Source organism: Ochotona princeps, chromosome 2, assembly GCF_030435755.1.
Source record: "Ochotona princeps isolate mOchPri1 chromosome 2, mOchPri1.hap1, whole genome shotgun sequence".
NCBI lineage: Eukaryota > Metazoa > Chordata > Mammalia > Lagomorpha > Ochotonidae > Ochotona > Ochotona princeps.
In genome coordinates, this window is record NC_080833.1 from 104,538,223 (window position 1) to 104,560,898 (window position 22,676).

Here is a 22,676-nt window from a genome sequence, read left to right on the forward strand (position 1 = left end):
CACTACCCAGTTACACTGCGTTTCACCTGTATGAGGTTATTTTGGCTTTTACTTTCAAACGTAGTGAAATTATGTGTCTAAGCATCAGCCTTTTACGTTGCTTTACTATTCTGTGCAATTTATTCGTGCGTCTTATCGAAAAACCCACCAGGGACTTCCCATCTCAGCTGCCTGTATTACACAAAGCCTAGTAAGTAGGCTTCGGAACCTACTTTAGTAAATCCTGGCAATCTCAGCTTGGCGATTTTCTCACTTAAAACGTTTCCTCTGCTGCCGGGTACTGGTTGCTAAGGTGACACAGGTGTGCTCTCCCTGACCTAAGCACAGGACCAGTGCGAACTAGCGGATTAGCTGCGTGGGGAAGCCGCCCAGCGCAACAGCTGCTTTTAGCAAGAACGTGGGTGGCTCTGAAAAGAGCCTTTAGATGGATTTCAGCTCCCGCTGCTCAGGCGCGCTCTCCGCGGATGCGGCGCGCCAGCTGGATGTCCTTGGGCATGATGGTGACGCGCTTGGCGTGGATGGCGCACAGGTTCGTGTCCTCGAACAGCCCCACCAGGTACGCCTCGCTCGCCTCCTGCAGCGCCATCACGGCCGAGCTCTGGAAGCGCAGGTCCGTCTTGAAGTCCTGCGCGATCTCGCGCACCAGCCGCTGGAACGGCAGCTTGCGGATCAGCAGCTCCGTCGACTTCTGGTAGCGCCGGATCTCGCGCAGCGCCACCGTGCCCGGCCGGTAGCGGTGCGGCTTCTTGACGCCGCCCGTGGCCGGCGCGCTCTTGCGGGCCGCCTTGGTGGCCAGCTGCTTGCGCGGGGCCTTGCCGCCGGTCGACTTGCGCGCAGTCTGCTTCGTGCGGGCCATAATGCCTTTCCGAGAACAAACACTAGGGCATTCGTATTTATAGACACAACGTTGTCTTGATTGGGCCAAGAAAATTAGGCGTTTCTGAATTTGTGCTCCCATTGGTTGGAATCCAATCCTGCTTAGGGGCATAAATTGTTTAAACCATTTCTGTAACTGTCGACAGTAATTTCTACCAAGTTTACCAAGTTTGACATCATACTCTCAGCTCAGTGCCTCGTCAGGAGTGTGGTAAAATAATCCGTACAGGGATAAAAACATGTTAAAAAAGACGTTTAACCCTGTTCCATTTTACAGGTAAGAAAACTGAGTCAGATAAGAAACAAAGTCCACTAATATTCTAATGTGAGAATCCAACTATAATGATGAAATTTCCCGTTTCATGAGGCTCATGGGGTACACTAAAGCATGGCAATATTTTCCCATCATGCAATCAGGCTGCACCAGGTTTCTCAAACCTCACGGAATTGTTCCCATCAGAAGGGAACTGCCCTGAGGAGCCTGGAGAGCAGTCCAGCACAGGACACTGTGGTATGTCTGTGTAGCCTTACAGGCTTGGCCATAATGGACGGCTATGTACATTTAAATTTGAGATTCTCAAATTCAACACATCTCCCCTTATCTGTTCTTTTTATCAACTATAGTCAGAAAATGTCAAATGCAAAACTCCAGAAGTAAATCATTCTGAACTTAAACTGTGAGGCCATTTTGAGTAGTGTCATTAAATCCCTCACCTCTCCACTTGGAACAGGAATTCCCTCCCCACCTCCCTGTATCCCCGCATTATCCTAGCTGTAACTTTGTTACTTGCCTGTTAGTTACTGACTGACCACATTGTGGAGTTCCCCTGTGCTTGGATTCCAGTGACATTATGTTTCATAATGGCCTTAAAACACAAATTGCATGACAGTATACTAAGTAATTATAAGTTATTATGAGTTATTGCTCATCTCCCATTGTGGTTGATTAATAAACTGGACTGCATCGTAGGTATGTATACACACAGTGTAGACAAAAGGCAGATATGGCAGTGTGGGTGTGAACCGAGCTTTCAGACATCTCCTGGGGGCTTTGGAACGGATGCTGTAAAGGTCTGAGTGAACTTCTATATTCAAGGATAGAATCCAAGGGATAAGAAAAAATTAAAAAATAAATAAAAAACTAAAGAATCCAAGGGACATGAGATCTATTTTACTTTTGTAATATAACTAACAAATTCCAAGAATCATCCTCTAGCTTAAGGGGAAAAAAAAATCAAGAATTACAACTGCATGGGCCCAGCAGGGTAACCTAGTGGCTAAAGTCCTCACCTTGCATATGCCGGAATTACATACAGAAACTGCTTCTAATCCCAGCCACACCATTTCCCATCCAGCTCCCTGCTTGTGGCCTGGGAAAGCAGTTGAGGATGGCCCAAATTCTTGGGACCCTGCACCTGCGTGGGAGACCTGGAAGACCAAACCAGGCTCCTGGCTTTGAACCAACACAGTTCCAGCCATTAAAGCCACCTGGGGAGTGAATCAACAGATGGAAGATCCTCTCTGTATCTCTTTCTTTCTGTAAATCTGCCTTTCTAATAATAATAATAATAATAATAATAATAATAATAATAAAAGGAATTACAACTCCGAAAATGGGGTATCTGTTCAAACATTAAGTCCACGATAATAAGACATTCAGAAAAAGAAAACAATAACTCATATACAGTTGCCTTAGAAATTCCCTTCACTGAGCCTGGCGCCGTGGCCTAGCAGCTAAAGTCCTCAGCTTGAACATGCCAGGATCCCATATGGGCACCGGTTCTAATCCTGGCAGCTCCACTTCCCATCCAGCTCCCTGCTTATGGCCTGGGAAAGCAGTCGAGGACGGCCCAAAGCCTTGGGACCCTGCACCCATGTGGAAGACCCAAAAGAGCCCCTGGCTTCGGATGGGGACAACACCGATCGTTGCAGTCACTTGGGGAGTGAAGATCTTCCTCTCTGTTTCTTCTCTCTATATATATATCTGACTTTGCAATAAAAATAAATAAATCTTTTTTTTAAAAAATTCCTTTCAGTGACAGAGTTCTAACCAGTATCAACTGAATTTCCCCAGTCCATTCACTGGGCACTACAGTGGCAAGGCCGCAAGCTTCTCAGTCTGTCACTTTCTCAGGCACAAGGCCCTCTGTGCTTCTGTGGCTGTGGAGGAAAGAGAGAATTTTTCCCTTCTCAAATTTCTGATTCCCTGCCACCAGAAATGATCGGGATCTTCAGTTTGAAGAATGAAAATTTGGGATGTGAGGGAGACCTGGCTGCAACATCTGTCATCTCATTGAATGCCAGGTTTGCCAACTGATCTGGCTGGCTGGGCAAGTGTCCCCCTCCTCCTTCAGGGCTCCATGGGCATCCCTGCCAAGCTGCACGCTGAAAGAGGAGGTCCCTCTTCAGTCAAGGGTAGCTGTGCTCCCCTGCAAGAACCTCCCCTGTAACAAGCTCCCAAGAATGAGAACTGATTTTTACCACTTACCTGGGAAGGGAAGCAAGATCAGGCCTATCAGCTATCCCACAGGGTTACCATGACAGCAAAATAAGGCTGCCCATGTAACATGTTTTATAGAGCCTGGAGTACATACGCAATTACTAGAAGGTAGCTATGTTGTTTAATGATTTATTTATTTTATTGGAAAGGCAGATTTGCAGAGAGAAGGAGAGACAGTGAGAAAGATATTCCAACCACTGGTTCACTCCCTACATGGCCCCAACAGCCAGAGCTGAAGCAACTCAAAGCCAGGAGCTTCCTCAGGTCTCTCACTGGATTCAGGGCCATTGTGTGCTGCTTTTGCAGGCTAGAGCAGTGGCTCTACAAGATAGCTATTTTAATTTAGTATTAAAAAGGATACACCTGGGGTCAATGTGATGGCTCAGCTGGCGAATCCTCCACCTTCAAGTTCCAGCATCCCAAAAGGGGAACCAGTTTGTGTCCCAGCTGCTCCGCTTCCCATCCCAGCTCCTGCTTATGGCCTGGAAAAGTAGTGGAATACAGAATGCTTCCAGTCCTTGGGCTCCTGCACCTTCATGGGAGAACTGAAGCAGGCTCCCGGTTTCAGATGGGCTCAGCTCCAGCCACTGCAGTAGTTTCAGTGGTGAAACAGTGGATGGAAGACCCCTGTCTCCCCTTAATCTATCTTTCAAATAAAAATAAATATGTCTTTTAAAAAAGGATACACCCAAATTAATATGATGACTTGGAAGAAGGAAACTAACTAGGTGAAATGACATTTAAATAATAACTTAAACAGATACTGTACCAAACAGAATAAAAGGACAAACTAGCGCAAGGAAACAGCGTGTAAAAACCTGGAAACCAAAATTACAACCATAAAAGAGCCTACTGTGGGGGGCCCGGCGGCGTGGCCTGGCGGCTAAAGTCCTCGCCTTCAATGCCCCGGGATCCTATATGGGTGCCGGTTCTGGTCCCGGCAGCTCCACTTCCCATCCGGCTCCCTGCTTGTGGCCTGGGAAAGCAGTTGAGGACGGCCCAATGCATTGGGACCCTGCACCCGCGTGGGAGACCTGGAAGGGGTTCCAGGTTCCTGGCATCGGATCGGCGCGCATCGGCCCATTGCGGCTCACTTGGGGAGTGAATCACCGGACAGAGGATATTCCTCTCTGTCTCTCCTCCTCTGTGTATATCTGGCTGTAATGAAATGAATAAATCTTTAAAAAAAAAAAGTGCCTACTGTGGGGAATTCAGAAAAACTGTGACAAGCTTCCAATTTATGAGCAAATACATTGTGTATGTATTCCACAAATGAAGGCGTATGTTATTTGTGTCTAGGTGTAGGTTTCTATTGGTGGATTAACTAAATGCAAATTTTGAGAATTTCCTTCAAATTTATTTCTAATTGAAACATAAAATTACTTAAATATATTTTGAAGTATATATATAATGTAAAATGTACATATGTGTAATCTCAAATGTAGCTATAAACATCATTTCTAGTTATTTTTGTGGTAAGAAGATGTAATATTTACTCTCTTAGTATTTCTTTCTCTTTTTCTATTGGAAAGACAGATTTACAGAGAGAAGGAAAAACAGAGAAAACAAGCTGCAGGTTCACTCCCCGAGTGAGCACCATGGCCAGAGCTGAGCCAAAACAAGGAATGCTGTGTCTGCCACACAGGTGCAGGGTCCCAAGGACATGAGCCATCCTCCACTGCTTTCTTAGGCCAGAAGCAGGTAGCTAGATGGGAAGTGGAGCAGCTGGGACACAAAAGGATACCTAATGTGGGATGCTGGTGCTTGCAGGTGGATTAGTCAATTGAGCCATCGTGTTGTCCTCTTAGCATTTCAGCAATGCAATATATCATCACCAACTATAGCTAAACCTGTTTTGATTTATTCTTCGTGTGCCGGGAGCCTCAGAAAATGGACTCTAAAAAACTAACCTGTGCAGCACCCTGTGTGTAGTTTGTAATGTGTGCTCAGGAGCACAGAAGAGCTTGTTGAGCTACCATGGGTGACATGTGGGCAGCTGGTCAGAGCTGTGGCAGTTGGTTAGGGGGCTCCTGGTTAGAGAAGAGAAGGCAGATGAAACCAAGGGAATTCTGGGCTCAAAACAATGGCTCAAAGGCTAAATCCTCACCTTCCAAGTGCAGGGATCCTATATGGATGCTGGTGTGCCCAGGCTGCTCCACCCAGAAAAAGCTCCTGGCCTCTAGCTTTGGATTGGCTCAGCTCCAGCCCTTGAGGCCATTTGGGAAGTGAATCAGCAGATGAAAGATCTCCCTGCCTCTCCTCTACATACATCTGACTTCCTTTCCAATTTTGAAAAAATCCTAATAGTTGCTTGAAGTTGTTCCTGTGAAAGATGAAAGTTTTAGCAGAAGTTTAAGGCAGATGCAAATTCTCCACTAAATTATTGAAATCAGCTGACTGACTCCTGGGAATGGCCGCCCCTCTTGCCATGACTTAACTGCTTGACCGTGAAAAGAACACACAGTCATGTGAGACCAGCACCTGCCTTCAGATGCTTGGGAGACACATTTTCTTGGGGACTTTCCCCCAGAGAACTGATGCTAACCATTTTGTTATACAAGGAAAGTTTATTTATAGGCTTTGGGGAAATTCACCCCAACTAAAAATTAGCCTCTTTTTTTAAGATTGGTTCATGTGGGTACAGGGTCCCAAGGCTTTGGGCCATCCTTGACTGCTTTTTTAGGCCACAAGCAGAGAGCTGGTTGGGAAGCAGGGTCACCGGGATTAGAAACAGCGCCCATATGGGATTCTGGCACATCCAAGGTGAGGACTTTAGCCACTAGGCCACCGCACCAGGCCCAAAATAACCATTTTTTAAATTCTACCAACAAAATTCAGTTTCTTGCCATTTCCTGTCCTGTGCTCAGACCTTGATGCAAATAGTTCATTCTCTCCTGAGAATCCATTGCTTTCTCCTGCTTAGTTTTACTCATAATAAAGAACAGGAGAATGTGGAACAACTTTGTATATATATAGGTCATGGGTGAACTGTAGAAACGGAAAGAAAAATCTTTTTCTGTCTCCACTCCAACCTTTGTTAGAGTCTGGGTTAAAGCCCCAGGATGTCAAGGTGTGAGCTAGTCAACCCCCAGAGAACAACAAAGAGTCTCACTGGTAATGCAAACAGCAAACAGAGTTTTTTGCGCCAGCATGCTGGAGCCAGACCGCACTTGGGGCACGCAGGCCAGCCAAGCAGGGTGGTCGGACCCGAAGGAGCCCAAGACAGAAGATTATATATAATCTTTTGGGCTGGGAAATACATCAAAAGTGACAACCTTAGACATGTTAATTTCTTATGGCCTTCAGGCATAGGTAGCCTGTTCCATTCCCATGCCCACTATCTTTATGGCTCATCCCATTCTCACACCTTTATCTTTCTCCTGTTTCTGGGACCTGAGAACAATTGCGCCCTTGCCCCACCCCCCCAGCTGGGTTCACAAAGTTGCAAGGCAGCAAAGAACAGATTTATCGCTAAAGCAGAATCCTCCCAAAGTCCAGGCGCCTCCTGGCCTAACAAAGTAGCAGTTTCTTCAGCACAAGGGAATCTCACACTGCCCAGCAAAAACATTCCATACTAGCATTCTAATATACTATCATAGCATTTACCTATACTCTAACACCTTCTCAGGGAAGAACCCTCTACATCACGCTGGCCAAAGATAGATTAAACAGAGGAAACCAGAAGTTCATCCACACGTGCTACAGGCACACACCTGGGAGCATCCGTTGGAGATGAGTAACTCAAGCGGCTAGTGAGAATTGGGGTTCTATATGTTTAACTTAAAAGAGAGAAAGGAAAAGCAAGTGACATTTTGGAAAGATGAACGAGTTCTTAGGGGAACAGATCTGTTCAGTGAGTCTTGGGATACTGTCAGGCCTAAGGGATCGGAGATGCCCTGGAGCGGGGGGAGGAGGAACTTATGCCAATAATCCTAGCCCTTCAAAATAATCCCATCCCCCACTCAAAAGAATTTTTATGCCACAAGTGACATGTTTGGGGTAACACATCCCGATTGTTAGCTTTTTGCCACAAATCCAAGACACCAGTCACAGCAAGTAAGCCACACAAGAGGTGTTTCTTCTGGCAAGTGAGGTAGCTGTCGGGCAGAAAGAGACCAAGTAAAGGATGAGCAGAGCAGAGAGAGCATGAGAAGAAGAGATAACAAAGGGAAGAAGCACCTTTACAGCATCGGGGAGGGTATGGGGAGTGCAGGGCCAGGGACTGGCGGATGTGGCTGTAGGTGGATATAGGAGAAATGCCTCAGGGGATTAGAGGACCTTGAAGGTCTCTAAGCTTACTTGGGCAAGTGGGCCGTAAGGGGGCCAAGACTTAGGAGATTTATGGTAGTGCTGGGAAAAGAGGTATTCAGGAGGACCAAGACCTGAAGGATTTAAGGTAGGACTGGGTAGGCAGGCATTGGGGTGGCCCTGAGTCCATGATGGTGGGCTCAGTCTCAGGGTCACTGTTGAGTCACTCCTTACACGGATCCCTTCCAAAAGAAAGTACACAGACTTTCAGTCTCTGCCTTCCGATTCTCACAATCGTTTCTTCTCGTGGCCCTTAGATGGGCTACTCGGTAGTCAGGGTCACCTCTGTTGGAAGAAGAAAAGCAGCAGTCTGTTTTCACAGCGAACAAAATGCTTGCGTCTGCCCAGAAGGTGCCTTTAGCAGGACACAAGTACCACCCCACCCTTCTGAGTTTATGGTTTATCAAGAGATTGAAAAGAAAGTTTTCAGTCATTCCTTTTGATGGCTTTTGGGTTCTGATTTTTTTTCTTTAAGATTTACTTATTTTTTGTTGAGTCAGATTTAGACAAAGAGGAGAGACAAAGATCTTCCATCCGTCTGCTCATTCACTAGTGCCCATATGGGATCCCACTGTTTGCAGGGGGAGGACTAGCAAATTAAGCCATTTGCAGGCCCTGATGGCTTTTTGTTTTACCATAAGCAAGTGAGACAGGATCGCAATTGTGGCCTTGCGCTAGGGCTTTGTTCCTGCCATCTTGTTGATTGTTAGCCATGGTTCTGCTCACTGAAATTGTGCTTAAAAGGCATGACTTCCACACTTTTCCTGAATCTTTCTCTCTTGAAAAGTTGCCCCTGGGGCCCAGCGCGATGACTCAGTGGCTAAATCCTCACCTTGCAACTACCAGGATCCCAGCCAGTGTGTGTCCTGGCTGCTCCACTTCCCCTCCAGCTCCCTGCGTGTGGTCTGGGAAAGCAGTAGAGGAGGGCCCAAAGCCTTGGGACCCTGCATCAAGCATAGGAGACCCAGAAGAAGCTCCTGGCTCCTGGTTTCGGATCAGCCACTTGGGGCGTAGACCAGCAGACAGAGGATCTGTCTCTCTTTCTATAAATCTGCCCCTCCCCCTGAAAAAGGAAAAAAGCTCCCTCTGATTTCCATCTTTAATATTCTTAATAAACCTGGCCTTGCTCACTGACATTGTCTACATGAAAATCTTCTCCCTGTGAAACACGAACTAAGGTCACCTTGGTCTTTTCAGCTGATATTCCCCACAACATTGTGACACCGAAACTCATTTTCTGTCAGCCTTGGCGAGAGAGCAAGAGAGATCATGCCAGATCCAAGACTAGGATGTGAGGAGGAGTCTCTATTAGCCAAGCTTGGCAGCAGCAGCTCCTGCACTCTAGAAACCACCGTCCCTCATGGCTTAAGTCAGAGGTGTTTAAGTTTCCATTGACACACAGCAGCCAGGGATTTTCCAATCAACTCAGGTGGTGCACATTACAAATCAATCAACCTCCACCTTAGGCCAGTCAGCTAGCATGGGTGTTTACAGAAACAGGTGTGGTCAGCCGCGCTTGGATTCTAGCTAGCTAGCTAGAACTTAAAGCAACCCTTCGGATGAGCAGACATTATCAGGCTTACGGGAAGAGTGACAGAATGAATCTTTTCACATGCATCCCTCCGCAAGGAGATGTTAAGCTGATATTTTCGGTTTGGGAGGTTTTGAGTGTAAAATAACGCGAGCGTCTCAGAGAGAAGTCTGGACAGGTGAGATTGTGGGACTCATCGACATAATAAGGATAGAGCTGAGGGAGAGGGGCAGCAGGGTACCAATTTTTAAAAATTGATTTTTTTTTCCAAAAGCCAGAACACTTTCCTTGTCTTGGGCTCTCATTGAGCGATGTGCGCAGTAGGGACCTCCGTCGGTTTCGTGGGGGGCACTTGCTGGTTATGACTCGGTATGCAAGCTGGTGTTCTCCAGCAAAACCCCATCCCGCCAGTTTTGCCAGCTGGGAGAGAGGGGGAAGGCCTGCGGGGACCCAATTCGAATTTATATATTCCGGCCAACAGGTCGAAAAATAAACCGCAGAAAATAAGGATTACGGCGCCCCCACCCCACCCCATGTACTGGATAATCAACACGTTTGGGTAACAGTGCATTGGGATTCACTGGCCTCCACGGTGCTGTAGTGACCAGCCTTTCGAGCTCCTAATGTGTCCTGGTTGAGCTTCAAAATGGTGCCTCCTGCGCACAAAACACAGGAGACGCCGGGAAGATGGCGCCCCGGCCTGAGGACGCCGGCCGCCGTGGGCCGCACTGGCCAGGCCCTGAGTGACCGTGGCCGGCGACGCCGAGCGTGGGGCTCGATCCTGCACCGGGGCTTGGCCTGCGACCCTGGCCTCCAGGCGCGCCTCCCCGGCTCCCCGGCTCCCCGGCTCCCCGCCCAGGCCTTTCCTCTCAGCCACCCGGAGCCGCAGCGGGGAGACCAGGCGAAGACCTCTGCGAAGTCACGGAGCTCAGCGCTCAGATCAGAATCCTTTTCTTTAAAACAGTGAAAGCGTGTTGGTAAAAGGCCCGGGGTCACGGGATGCGGAGGAAAGCTGAGAAGGGATGACGTCAGGGCGAGAGCGCGGGGACCGCCGGGAGCGCCTTCTGTCTTCAACCCGGTCCGATCTGCCCGTATATCAGGAGCCGCCGTGGCGGGTTTCGATGCAGTCAGCTCTCGGCTTGGTTTCGGCCATGTCTGGCAGGGGCAAAGGCGGCAAGGGGCTCGGGAAGGGCGGCGCCAAGCGCCACCGCAAGGTCCTGAGGGACAACATCCAGGGCATCACCAAGCCGGCGATCCGGCGCCTCGCTCGCCGCGGCGGAGTCAAGCGCATCTCCGGCCTCATCTACGAGGAGACGCGCGGCGTGCTCAAGGTGTTCCTGGAGAACGTGATCCGGGACGCCGTCACCTACACCGAGCATGCCAAGCGCAAGACCGTGACCGCCATGGACGTCGTCTACGCGCTCAAGCGCCAGGGCCGCACGCTCTACGGCTTCGGAGGCTAAGCTGCCGCCCTTGACTTCATCCCAAAGGCCCTTTTTAGGGCCACCCCCTCCATCAGTGAAAGAGCTGGGCACTCGCGTCAGGAAGACTGGGAGGTGGCTGTGCCAGCTTGGTGATTCAATGCCAGGCAGTGAGGTCTGAAGTGCTCTTGGAGATTGGGAAGTGAAGCAAGGATAACTCAAGTCGCAGCCTTAGAAGCACTTGTGTATTTTCCTAGCAAGAACATTGGGATTAATTAGGTCTGAAGTGGCCTTAGCTTTGCCAGGGAGCTTCCTGCAGCATGAGAGCTGCTTCCAGGAGCCTGCCAGCAGGAAGCTCAGCATAGCTAAAGCCTGAAACCTCATAGGCATGAGTACAGAGCTGCATGGCCAGGAGTGCAGAGCAGCACGTCCTGAACTGAGAAACCGAGGCAGTCTGGCAACCAAGAGGGAGGTTCGCCATGGGGAAAGGGCTTGTGTTGGGCCTTAACGAGCAGAACATCCCCCAGCCTTCTGAGATAATAAATGAAGATGTCCATGGGAGAAACGCAGGGTTTCCGTGTTTAATGTTCCCTTTAAGATTGTCTCCAGGGCCTGGTGCCATAGCCTAGCAGCATGCGCTGGAATCCCTTTTGGATGCTGACTGATGTCCTAACAGCCCCGCTTCCCATCCAGCTCCTTGCTTATAGCCTGGGAAAGCAGTCGAGGAGGGCCCAAAACCTTGGAATCCTGCACCTGCACAGGAGATGCGGAAGTAGCTCCTGGCTTCTAATCAGCTCTGCTTTGGGTATTGCAACAACTTGGGGAGTCAGTCAGCTGAAGGAAGATCTGTAAATCTGCCTTTCCAATGAAATACACACGTCTTTTCTTTTTTTAGGTGTTTCTGTTTTAAATAGAACCATGTGTTCTGTTTTGACTTGAAAGGTGATGCAGTCCAACAGTAAGAACCAGAAAGGGTATGGGCCGGTCAGTAAAGGTCACCATTCCTGCTAAGACGGAAGGTGGACTAAGTAGGACTGGTCCACGGACGCACCAGTATGTGCAAGATCTGGCATTGGGAGAGGTTATGATGGAGGAGCTTGGCAACTCCTCTGTTAGGACACAGTCCCTACAAGTAAACGCAAGAACCAAGACAGGGAGCAGTCCAGACCAGGCCAGGTAATGCTACCCACCAGCATACATTTGGCTCAGGTCTGGGGCAAACCAGGCTAGGCCAATTCATATCACCTGCTGGCAAATCCAAGAGCCAGAATGGTGTGTTGGTCAGACCACAATACCAGTCAGTTTACATTAGGGCCAGGACTGGAAACCGCCTGGGCTGGGCTGGGTTGGGCTAGGCTGTAGCCTGCACCAGTGTGAGCTAGAACTGGGAGTGGTGCCAGGGGGATAGCAAGTGAACGCAGTAGGTGGGGCTGCATGGGGCGCACTAGTGAGCATGAGAGCTGAGATTATGGGAAGACCAGGCCGGGCAGGGCTACAACACCTGGTGGCCTCATGTGAGCTGAATCAGGGAAAAGCCAGGCTGGGTTGACTGTTCCTACTGATGCATGCATAAGCCAGAGTGGGTATGGGTGGGTTGGACTTTGCCACATCATCAGTTGGCAGATGCTAACACAGGGACAAGTTCTGTCAAGTTATACTGCAGAACTACTTGGAGAGTGCAAGATCCAGAAGCAGGAGGAGTGGGCTTAGTAGGGAAATAGTGGGCACCTCCCTCTTGGGTTGCCACTCTGACTGGTGAGCATGAGAACCAGGACTGGGGCAGGCATGGCTAAACAGAGAATGGCACCTGCCCGCACATGTGTGGGCTGGATAGTGGGGCTGATTGGGTTGAACTAGGCATAAATGCCCATTAACATGCATGAGAGATGAATAGGATGTGGGACAGATTGGACCAGTCTGCTGTACGTATTGGCAAGCATGGGAACCAGGGAAAGAGCATGCCTGGTGGGAGACAGTGCAAGTCGCCCCAACTAGGCTGCAGTGTCCACTGGCTTATGTGGCCAAGTGTGTGGTGGGTGGGACTGGGCTGGGATGCAACAGCCATTAGTTTGTGTAGAGGACAGGGCTGATAACAGAATTGACTCAGCAATTGCAACCACCATTGTGCGCATACACTGACTGGGGCGACAGACTGTGTCAGACCCTTGCAAGCACATGCAAGAATCAGGTCTGGGAACACCTTAGATGAGGTTTCTTTGGGGATCCTCCAACTGAACCGCTGAACTCAGAACTTCAACCATGGAGAGAATTGTAGGGTCCATGGTCCAACTGTGGAGTGCTTGGGTCAGAGCTGGGCCTCCTCAGTGGTTTAGACAAAACAGTGGACAGCATGGCCAGTTGCACATGGAGGATATGGCAGTACGTTAGAACCTGCAGAGGACACATGGTACTGTAACAGAAGACAGAGGACAGAGCAAATTGTCAAGTGTTGGCAGTGAAAATCTAGGCAAATGGAGACTCTAAGGTGAACTACGTCAGCCAGTGGCATCTGGAGAGATTTTATTGTGACTGAAGTGGCAATATTGGCAGCAATACAGAACTGTTGAATTATCAAAACCACTTGAACAGTGCCCTCGGAGCACGCCCCACATTGGGGACCCTGGAATGATTAGGCTTCTCCCTTTATCTTCCCCCGTTCCCTCAGATACAAAAGGAAGAAATAAAATGTGGAAACAATGGTCTTACCCACTTTCCTCTAGCCCTTGACCCCTTGTACCTTAATCAACTATGTAAAGATCATAAAAAAAATTTATTTTTTTTAAGATTTATTTATTTTTATTACAAAGTCAGATATACAGAGAGGAGGAGAGACAGGGAGGAAGGTCTTCCATCCGATGATTCACTCCCCAAGTGAGCTCAATGGCCGGTGCTGCACCAATCCGAAGCCAGGAACCAGGAACTTCCTCCAGGTCTCCCACACGGGTGCAGGGTTCAAAAGCATCAGGCCATCCTCGACTGCTTTCCCAGGCCACAAGCAGGAAGCTGGATGGAAAGTGGAGCTGCCAGGATTAGAACCGGCACCCATATGGAATCCTGGTGCATTCAAGACCAGGACTTTAGCCTCTAGGCCACGCTGCAGAGCCCAAAAATTTAAAAATAATAAATTTTAAAAGATGATGCAGATGAACATGTCTGATCCTCAGACTCCCTGAAAGAATGTCAACCAAAGAAAAAAGAGTGAGGGGCCTGGCACAATGGACTAGTGGCTAAAGTCCTCGCCTTGAATGCGCTGGGATCCCATACGGGCACAGGTTCTAATCCCAGCATCTCCACTTCCCATCCAGCTCCCTGCTTGTGGCCTGAGAAAGCAGTCCAGGACAGCTCAGAGACTTGGGACCCTGTACCCGCGTGGGAGACCTAGAGGAAATTCCTGGCTCCTGGCTTCAGATCAGCTCGGCACCGGCAGTCGCGGTGCTTGGGGAGTGAATCATCGGATGGAAGATCTTCTTCTCTGTCTCTCCTCCTCTCTGTATATCTGACTTTCCAACAAAAATAAATAAATCTTTAAAAAAAAAGAATAAAAGAGTGAGTACAACACATGCCCATTATTTCATTCATGATTCTCAAAGTGATCTCTAGCTACACAGATCACCTACTGGTCACCCTAGGAAGTTATGGCTCCCATCCCACTCTATTGAATGAGAAATTCCAAGCAGTGGGAGGCTGTGTGAGATAGAGCGACCTGTCCTCCAGGTGAAGATTAAGTACCAGAGATCCAAGTAACAATTTTCCTTTAAATAAGAGTATGTAGCCTCTGAATATGTGTTGTCTCAATTTACTATAATGTTGAATTTTGCTTTTGTTGATAAAGTGGATGAGCATAACAAATTTTATGTATAAAAATAATACAGAAATAAAAAATAACTTTACTTCCTCAAAGCAGTTAGAAACAAACCAGGGAACCAGCAGATACATCTCTCTGTGTCTCTCTCACATAATCTTTTAAAACAGTAATGGAAAGGATGGTAAGTTTATTTTACTAAATATTTTTAAAGAGTTATTTATTTTTATTGGAAAGGCAGATATAAAGAGAGAAGAGACAGAGAGGAACATCTTCCATCTGATGCTTCATTCCCCAAGTGACCGCAACAGCCAGAGCTGCACTGATCCAAAGCCAGGAGCCAGGAGCTCCCATGGGGGTACAGGTTGCTAAGGCTTTGGGCCGTCCTCAACTGCTTTCCCTGGCCACCAGCAGGAAGCTGGAAGGAAAGTGGAACAGCCGGGATATGAACCGGCACCCACATGGGATTCTGGGCACACAAGGTGAAGACTTTAGCCACTAGGCTACCACACTGGGCCCATAAAGTCATCTTAAAGAACCAAAGGACTCCTCAACTGACTTGACTGTTATTAGTTAGCAATATTCAAATCCTACAAAACACCAAAGGGTGCATAGCATCACTGTTTTACCAAAGAGCAAGCTGTGGGCTGGTCCTGTGGCGTTGCATCTCTCATGGATGTAGGCTCATGTCCTGGCTGCTCCACTAGCCATCCAGCTCCCTGCTAATGGAATGGGAAGGCCAATAGGATGGCTCAAAGCCTTGGGACCCTGCACCAGTGTGGGAGACTCAGAAGAAGCTACTGGCTCCAGGCTTTGGATCGGCTTAGTTCCAGCCACTGTGACCATTTGGGAAGTGAACCAGTCGATGAAAGCTCTTTCTGACTCTCGTTCTCTCTATAACCCTGACTTCCCATAAAAAATAAACCTTCAAAAGAGGAAGCTGATTTTTATGTGACTTAAGAAACTTTGCATTCTCTGATACACCATGATGTTCCTTTTATCAAGACATTTGTTCAAAATTTGCAAATCATAAGTAATGTGTGACTATTCTATATAAAACTATCATATGTGTCATTATTTATTAATAGATTTATGTCTATTATGTTTTATGTATATATGAGTGTGCGTCATATTAGAACCAGAGAATAATAGTGCTAAAAAGCACCCAAAGGTCTTCTGCTATGGTTTCCTTACGATCCCCAGGTGGAACTCAGCTGTGGCTCCCCGGTCTCATCACACCCCTCAGCGGTGCAGATGCTCCTCCGAGCTGGCCTTAGGGCTGCCCGCCCTGACCCGGTGGGTCTGGGTCTGACCCGGGCTCTTCAGCAGCTCCCGCTTCCAGGCGGCCGGTTCCTGGTCCCCGGAAAGCCGCTCCTTCTTCCTGCCTCTTGCTCAAGCAGGAAGATCGCGGCTCAGCCTTGGGTTGCGCCAAGGGAAGGCAGCCTCCTCTTTCCCCACCCGCTTAGCTCTGGCAGGAAGATGCTCAGCTTTGGGTACTTATCTGCCTCAGGGACCTCGGTAGGCCCATTCCCCCATCCGGGTTCAGGCAACTTTTCCCTTTCGCTCCCTTTAATTGGTGGGGGCTTCTCAGGTTTGTACTCAGCCCTTCCATTTCAGCACTCAGGAGCACTTGGTCTCCTGCCTCAGGGATATGTGTGTGTGTGTTTACTCCATGACGCTGGGCTGGGGGACTGGGCCCCGGGGAACTGCCGCTCAGCAGCGTCTGACCTGGCCAGGAGGCTGCACAGGCAGGACTGTGTGCGTGGCGGATGCAGCAATGGAGACCCCAGCTGGAGCTGCCCTAGGCTCTCGTATGGTGGGAGCAGCAGTGCGGAAGCCTCTGAAGGTGGTGGAGGGAGGCCTGCGCTGGGGGTGGGTTGAAGAAGAGGTTTCATAGTATCTTGTTTATATGTCTGTAGGAAGTCAAGGTGTGAAGGCAAAGCTCTCAGGAATGGGATGGACTGTGTGAAGAGGGCCGAGAGTGTCCAGCCCCACGCCCTAACAAGAGCAGCGCTGGAGGGTGCAGTCTGGGAGGAACGCCCTCAAGGTTGCTGCACCGTGACCTCGGACTTGCCAGCCTCCAGAACCATGAGCAACATTTCTGTAGTTTATAAATTATTTGTTCGATCTATTTGTTATGGCAGCCACAATGGACTAACGCCAGTGCCTACTGGATTTCTTAGTTGTAGAGTATGTCATGCCTAGCACAACTTACCTACCCATTCTTTCAGTGCTGAATATACACATTGTTTCCAATGTCCCATAGACCTTGATAGAAGTATGTGAGAATTTCATTTGCATAAATGTTCTGGAACAGAATCACCTGCTCCGGGCATAGTACAATGGCTCAGTTGGCTAATCCTTTCCCTTCAACCATTGGGATCCCTTATGGAATTCCTTATGGGACACTGCACCCATGTGGGAGACCCGGAAAAAGCTCCTCACTTCAGATCGGCTTAGCTCTGGCGGTTACAGCCATTTGGGGAGTGAACTAGAGATCTTTGTCTCTGTCGCTTCTTCTTCTCTCTGTAAGTCTACCTTTCCAGTAAAAATAAATAAATCTTTAAAAATCATCAGTTCATTGACTAGGATACAGCACTGACTGGACTAGTCTACTGCCCATACCGGCACGCACAGGAACCAGAGCTGGGGGCAGACCTGGTGGGGCTATTGGGAGTTTAGGCTACAGTTCCCACTGGTGTGAGCTGAAGAAATGGGAAAAGAAAGATTGGAAGCATTTGCCCCATTCATCTTTCACCATACTACGACCCTCCCCACCCTATTCAGTGGTCCCTTAGTGGTCTGCATTCTTATCAACTATATGAGCAACACCAAAAATAAAATTTTAAAGGTAAACAAAACACAGGTCCTATAATCTGCATGTGCTTATTTGGGTCAAAGAATACCAGTCTGTTCCTCCCTGGTCTACTCCCCAGCAGGGCACCAAGCACCTAAGTCGCCAATCGTTGGCTTTGGTCAACCCCCCAGGATTTACTGGACTATCCTGTGCAAAGTGATATCTAACTACTGCTTTAACTTGCCTTTTGGATCAACTGTATGAGCATAGATGTGCTGCTTTCTCTTCTGTAATACACCTGCTCACATCCTTTCTCTTACAACAATCACAGAATTAAACTGGTCCTGTTCCCATTTAAGACTCTAGATAACCAAATGATCTAATTCAGAGTACCCATGGCTGAAAAGTCCCTTGTCATTGCTGGCTTCTCCCCCACACCCCCAAAGTCACACGCAACCCTCCTTCTATTATTCCAGTCCTTCTGCCTGGATTAGACAGCTCCCATCCCAAGTTCTACAAATGCTCAAATTTAGTCTCTTTCTCTGATTGCAGATGCTACCTGCACCGCCCACTGCAATATGCCATCCAATCAGCATGGTCTCCTCACACACAGCCTCCAGATCTAGTTGTCACTCCTGCAGACTTAATGTACCTGTTTCCAGGTATGAACAGCTGCTGGGTGTCTTACCAAACAAAATAGCAACAAATCTGATCCTGGCTGGTGGTGATTTTGTTTTGCTCCTTGTGACTTTCTCTGCTGCAGCATTTCTCCATTGCAGACTGTCAACCATTGCTAGCAGAAGGCAGAATCAGTATAAAAGATGAGAGGTAACTTTTTGTGTCAAGAACAGAAATAGCATTAAATGCAACAAAGTACATCCCCAGTGAAAACAGTGTCCTTTTGTACTTAGTTTCAGCTGCATACAAAGGTGCCTCCGTGAGATTAAATGCATCCATTTTGTAGTCTGCAGAAATCAGACCTGATGCACATTCGCAGATACTGTAGCTCTCTGTGTAAGTATGGATTGTAACATTTCCTTCTGAAGTAATGAAAGAGGAAAGCAAAACACAAAACCCAGACTCAAATCTCCCCTTCACCACCTTCTGACTGTGTGACCCACATTCCCAGTGAGGGTCTCTTCCTAGTCACCTATTCCAGAGCTGGGATGGAGGGACAGCACTTCCTTCTTCACAGAGCTACTAAGAAAAAGTGTCTGCAAGATGAGCCTTCTGGAAATCTAGTGTTCTTACACCAGACCCAGACAGTCTATAAGCTGGCCAGTCATGTGTTTATAATAGTCCAACATTTGTTTGGATAGGTAAGGCCACGCTGGGCCCTACCATCTGGTTTTTTGTTTGTTTGTTTTTAAATAAAATAAAGGTCCCGGAGCAATAGCCTCATGGCTAGTGTCCTTGCCTTGAACGTGCCAGGATCCCAACTGGCACTGGTTCTAATCCCAGCAGCCCCATTTTCCCATTCAGCTCCCTGTTTATGGCCTAGGAAAGCAATCAAGGATGGCCCAAAGCTTTGGGACCCTGCACCTGTGTGGGAGATCTGGAAGAAGCTCCTGGCTCAGCTACAGCCATTGCAACCACTGGACAGAAGAGCAAACCATTGGACAGAAGATCTTCATAAAATCAAAAAAAGAATTTTAATAAAATAAAGAATTGGACAGGAACAATGTCTCAACTGGCTGATCCTCCCCTTACAAGCACCGGCATCCCACATGGTCACCAGTTCATATTCCGGTTGTTCAATTTTCCATCCAGTTCCCTGCTTGTGGCCTGGGAAAGCAGGAGAGGATGGCCCAAAGTTTAAGGACTCTGCACCCCCATGGGAGACCCTTAAGAGGGTCCTGGCTCCTGGCTTTGGATTGCCTTGTCTCTGCTTTTTTTCTGGTTAAGGGTTAGCAGCTCTGGCCTATCGTTCAAGGGGCCTCATGTCCCTGGACACCATCTGTGGCCTGTCCCCTTGGCCATTCATTATCCTGCCCCCTTCCTTTAGATATACTTCACTCACTGCTCTTGATCACACCTCATTCTCCAACCATTACCCATCTTGTCCATGGGACACGTTCACCCATGTGGCTTCCCTCCATACCTGCACCTGTCCCCTTCCACAGTAACAGTCTAAATTAAGATTAAGACTTCATTTTTTTTTGTTTTACATTTTAAGATTTTTATTAGAAAATCAGAGTTACAGACAGAAAGAGACAGAGATATTTTTCATTTGCTGGTTTACTCTTTAAGTGGCCAAAACCATAAAGTCAAGAGCTTCTTCTGGGTCTCCCACATGGGTAGAGGCTCTCAAGTGTACTTGGGCCATCCTCACTGCTTTCCCAGGAAACAAGCAGAGAGCTAAATGAGAAGTGGAGCTGCCAGGACTCAACCCCTGTCTACACGGGATACTGACACCACAGACACACTTACGGTGCTATACCACAGCACTGACCCCAAAATTTCAAATCTTTAAAACCCTAGGTTCTAGGTACTTTTCCTTCCACCAAGCTAGTCACATGGAAGCTAATTATCAGGGGCAACACATTTGTGTATGTTATCCTGTTACCTTTTAACACTCAGCTGAGAACGCAAAATGTCTTATGACAAAAAAAATTGTTAATTTACATTTTAAATCATCCTGGGTTGATGAAGCCAGTCTGTGCTGGTCTTCCAAACCATGAAGAAGCTTTGAAAGGTCCCTCTGAGGACAGACAGCTAGGATGGTATCAACTACACCGCCACACTTTCCTGTGACTCAAGACAGACTACTCAGGGCTCAGAGGTACCCAGCCTGGTAAGGTTAGTGGTGTCTGAGGGCAGCCCAAAGGCAGTAAGGGCAGTGATAAGCACAGTGCCAACACAACAGCCTTTACTGCACAACAGGAAAGTCCCCCACCCTTTTGATCTCAAGAATAGACTCCTGTTGTAGGCGTCACCACAGAACAAGGGAGGGCCTGCACAGAAAAACCAAGAGGCAGGCTTGAGAAATCCTATGACTGTCGGGCAGGAACACATAGCTAAGAGTAACCAGAGACTGCCCACACACATCTGCTTTGTCCTTTCTGACACTCCTCAGCAGATACCAAACAGCAGCTTCACAAATGAAGTTAACTCTGTGTTGTCACCTTGGCTAATTTTCACTTATCTCTGCAATGAATGCATTTCAGCTGTTAATTATACTGAGAAAAAAAATAATAATTCAGAGCTGGCACTGCCCATGGTAGCATAGGCTAAGCCTCCACCTGCGGCATCAGCATCCTATACGGGTACAGCTTCAAATCCCACTGGCTCCACTTCCGATCCCTCTCCCTGCTAATAGCCTGGAAAATACAGGTGGGGATGGAGCAAGTGCTTGGGCCTCTGCACTTCTTCCACCCCATGGAGACCCCCGAAGGAATTTCTGGCATTGGATTGGCTCAGCTCTGTTGCGCCATTTGGAGAGTGAACCCATGGATGGAATATAGCTCTCTCCTCTCTGCAAAATCTTTCCAATAAAAATGAAATAAATCATATCTTTTTAAAAAGCGCTGCCATCTTTTCCGGCAACTCAGTGACATAGAAGGTTGGGCGGGGTCATCTAAGACCCATACCGCTGCTGGTCCTGAGTTTGCTCTAGCCCTACCAAGAGCCCGAATTCTCACCTTCAAAATGTTAGATTCTTTAGGCCTTCTCTCTTCGTAGGTCCTAAAGCAGAAAACCTGTTAGGGGCTCCAGATGGAACTGTTTGATCTACTCCCTCTCCAAGAACAGTACTTCGGCTTCACACTTGCCCTTACGCTAGGAATCTCTCAAATTTCTGCATGTGACACAAAAACAAAGCAACTACCGAGTCTATGCAAACAATAACACTAACTGGAGCTTCTTCAGTGGACACTACATGGCCGTTAGACGACTCAAGCCGAAAATCTTGCAATTAAGAGCTGGTCCAGAAAGCGGCTCAAACTGTGACCACAGCCCTGAGCCCAGGGGTCTGGGAAAATCGAACCTTGCTCGCAATGGCACACTGGGCTGAGGCAACAGCCCAAAATCCGGTAGTCTTGAGACTGGCCGGCCAGAACCGGGCGGAGCAGAGACGGGTATTTCGCTTAATAGAAACCTTGTGGAAATGCCCACAACAGGGCCAGACAACCAAGGGCTCTCCAACGTAAATGGCAACAATCATACCATATTGCGTTAATTCTACACAAATAGAATCGCAAGTTTAAACGGGCAGGTAAAAAACAAAAAAGCGGAGGGACGGGGTGCTAATGTCCAGTGGCTCCTTGAGAACTATTGTGAACGGGCTCTCACAGACAAACTGGCAGAAGTCACAAACTTTCCCGCAGGTGCCAGGACGGCAAGGAAAGGAACTTCGGGGCGCCAACCAGGGAAGAGCCCAGGCCGCGCGCTCCGCGGAACGGTTGAACCTCAGCCGTTAATTAACGCTCCACCCACCAAGAGCAGAAACAGCAGACTGGGAGACCGAGCTAAAAAAACCGCCATTTTAGGGCCAGAGCTAAAAAAAAAAAAAAAAAAAAGCACTAGGACAGCTCAGCACAATAGAAACCGTTTGCACAACCACAACCACCTGGTACTCAGAAGTCCTGTGGGGGAACCAAAATCCCTGAGCGACCCTCCCACACCACCACGCGACACGACCGCCGCCCAGCGCAACAGCTGCTTTTCAGCAAGAACGTGAGTGGCTCTGAAAAGAGCCTTTTGTGCCTGATGACAAGACCGGGAAGCAGACGAGGGCGCACGCCGCTCAGGCGCGCTCCCCGCGGATGCGGCGCGCCAGCTGGATGTCCTTGGGCATGATGGTGACGCGCTTGGCGTGGATGGCGCACAGGTTCGTGTCCTCGAACAGCCCCACCAGGTACGCCTCGCTCGCCTCCTGCAGCGCCATCACGGCCGAGCTCTGGAAGCGCAGGTCCGTCTTGAAGTCCTGCGCGATCTCGCGCACCAGCCGCTGGAACGGCAGCTTGCGGATCAGCAGCTCCGTCGACTTCTGGTAGCGCCGGATCTCGCGCAGCGCCACCGTGCCCGGCCGGTAGCGGTGCGGCTTCTTGACGCCGCCCGTGGCCGGCGCGCTCTTGCGGGCCGCCTTGGTGGCCAGCTGCTTGCGCGGGGCCTTGCCGCCGGTGGACTTGCGCGCAGTCTGCTTCGTGCGGGCCATGGCCGAACCTCACAACACCAACACACAGCACAACAGCGAGCGCGAACGGACCGACAAGCGCCAACGCCGCCTTTATAGCCGCAGTCTCCCCGCGATTGGGCGGGCAGGGAACTTCAAACTCCGCGCGCTGGCCGCTCATTGGCCGTGACGTCGCCCGCCTCGGCCTCGCCCGTTGGCCACAAGTTTTCCTCCTCTCCGGGAAGAGTCGGCCCCGCCCGGGAAGGGGGTCCGTTTTAAGGTCCCCGCGCGCGACCCTCGTCACCCTGACTCCTGCGCGGCTTCCCGC

The 22,676-nt window shown here is 48.9% G+C and overlaps 2 protein-coding genes across 2 annotated transcripts; one reads left to right on the forward strand and one right to left on the reverse strand.

The window, feature by feature from the left end:
* Nucleotides 1-355: 355 nt before the first annotated feature.
* LOC101517496 (uncharacterized) lies at nucleotides 356-22,392 on the reverse strand. The gene is made up of 4 exons (XM_058655553.1): nucleotides 21,982-22,392; nucleotides 10,398-10,581; nucleotides 9,916-10,126; nucleotides 356-1,012 (listed from the first exon to the last, which is right to left on the reverse strand). Exons 1-4 carry the CDS (start codon nucleotides 22,388-22,390, stop codon nucleotides 446-448), a joined length of 1,371 nt encoding a protein of 456 aa, XP_058511536.1. The 5' UTR covers nucleotides 22,391-22,392; the 3' UTR covers nucleotides 356-445.
* LOC131479505 (histone H4) lies at nucleotides 10,360-10,743 on the forward strand. Its single transcript, XM_058660182.1, has one exon. The coding sequence runs from the start codon at nucleotides 10,367-10,369 to the stop codon at nucleotides 10,676-10,678; it is 312 nt and encodes a 103-aa protein (XP_058516165.1). The 5' UTR covers nucleotides 10,360-10,366; the 3' UTR covers nucleotides 10,679-10,743.
* Nucleotides 22,393-22,676: the final 284 nt, after the last annotated feature.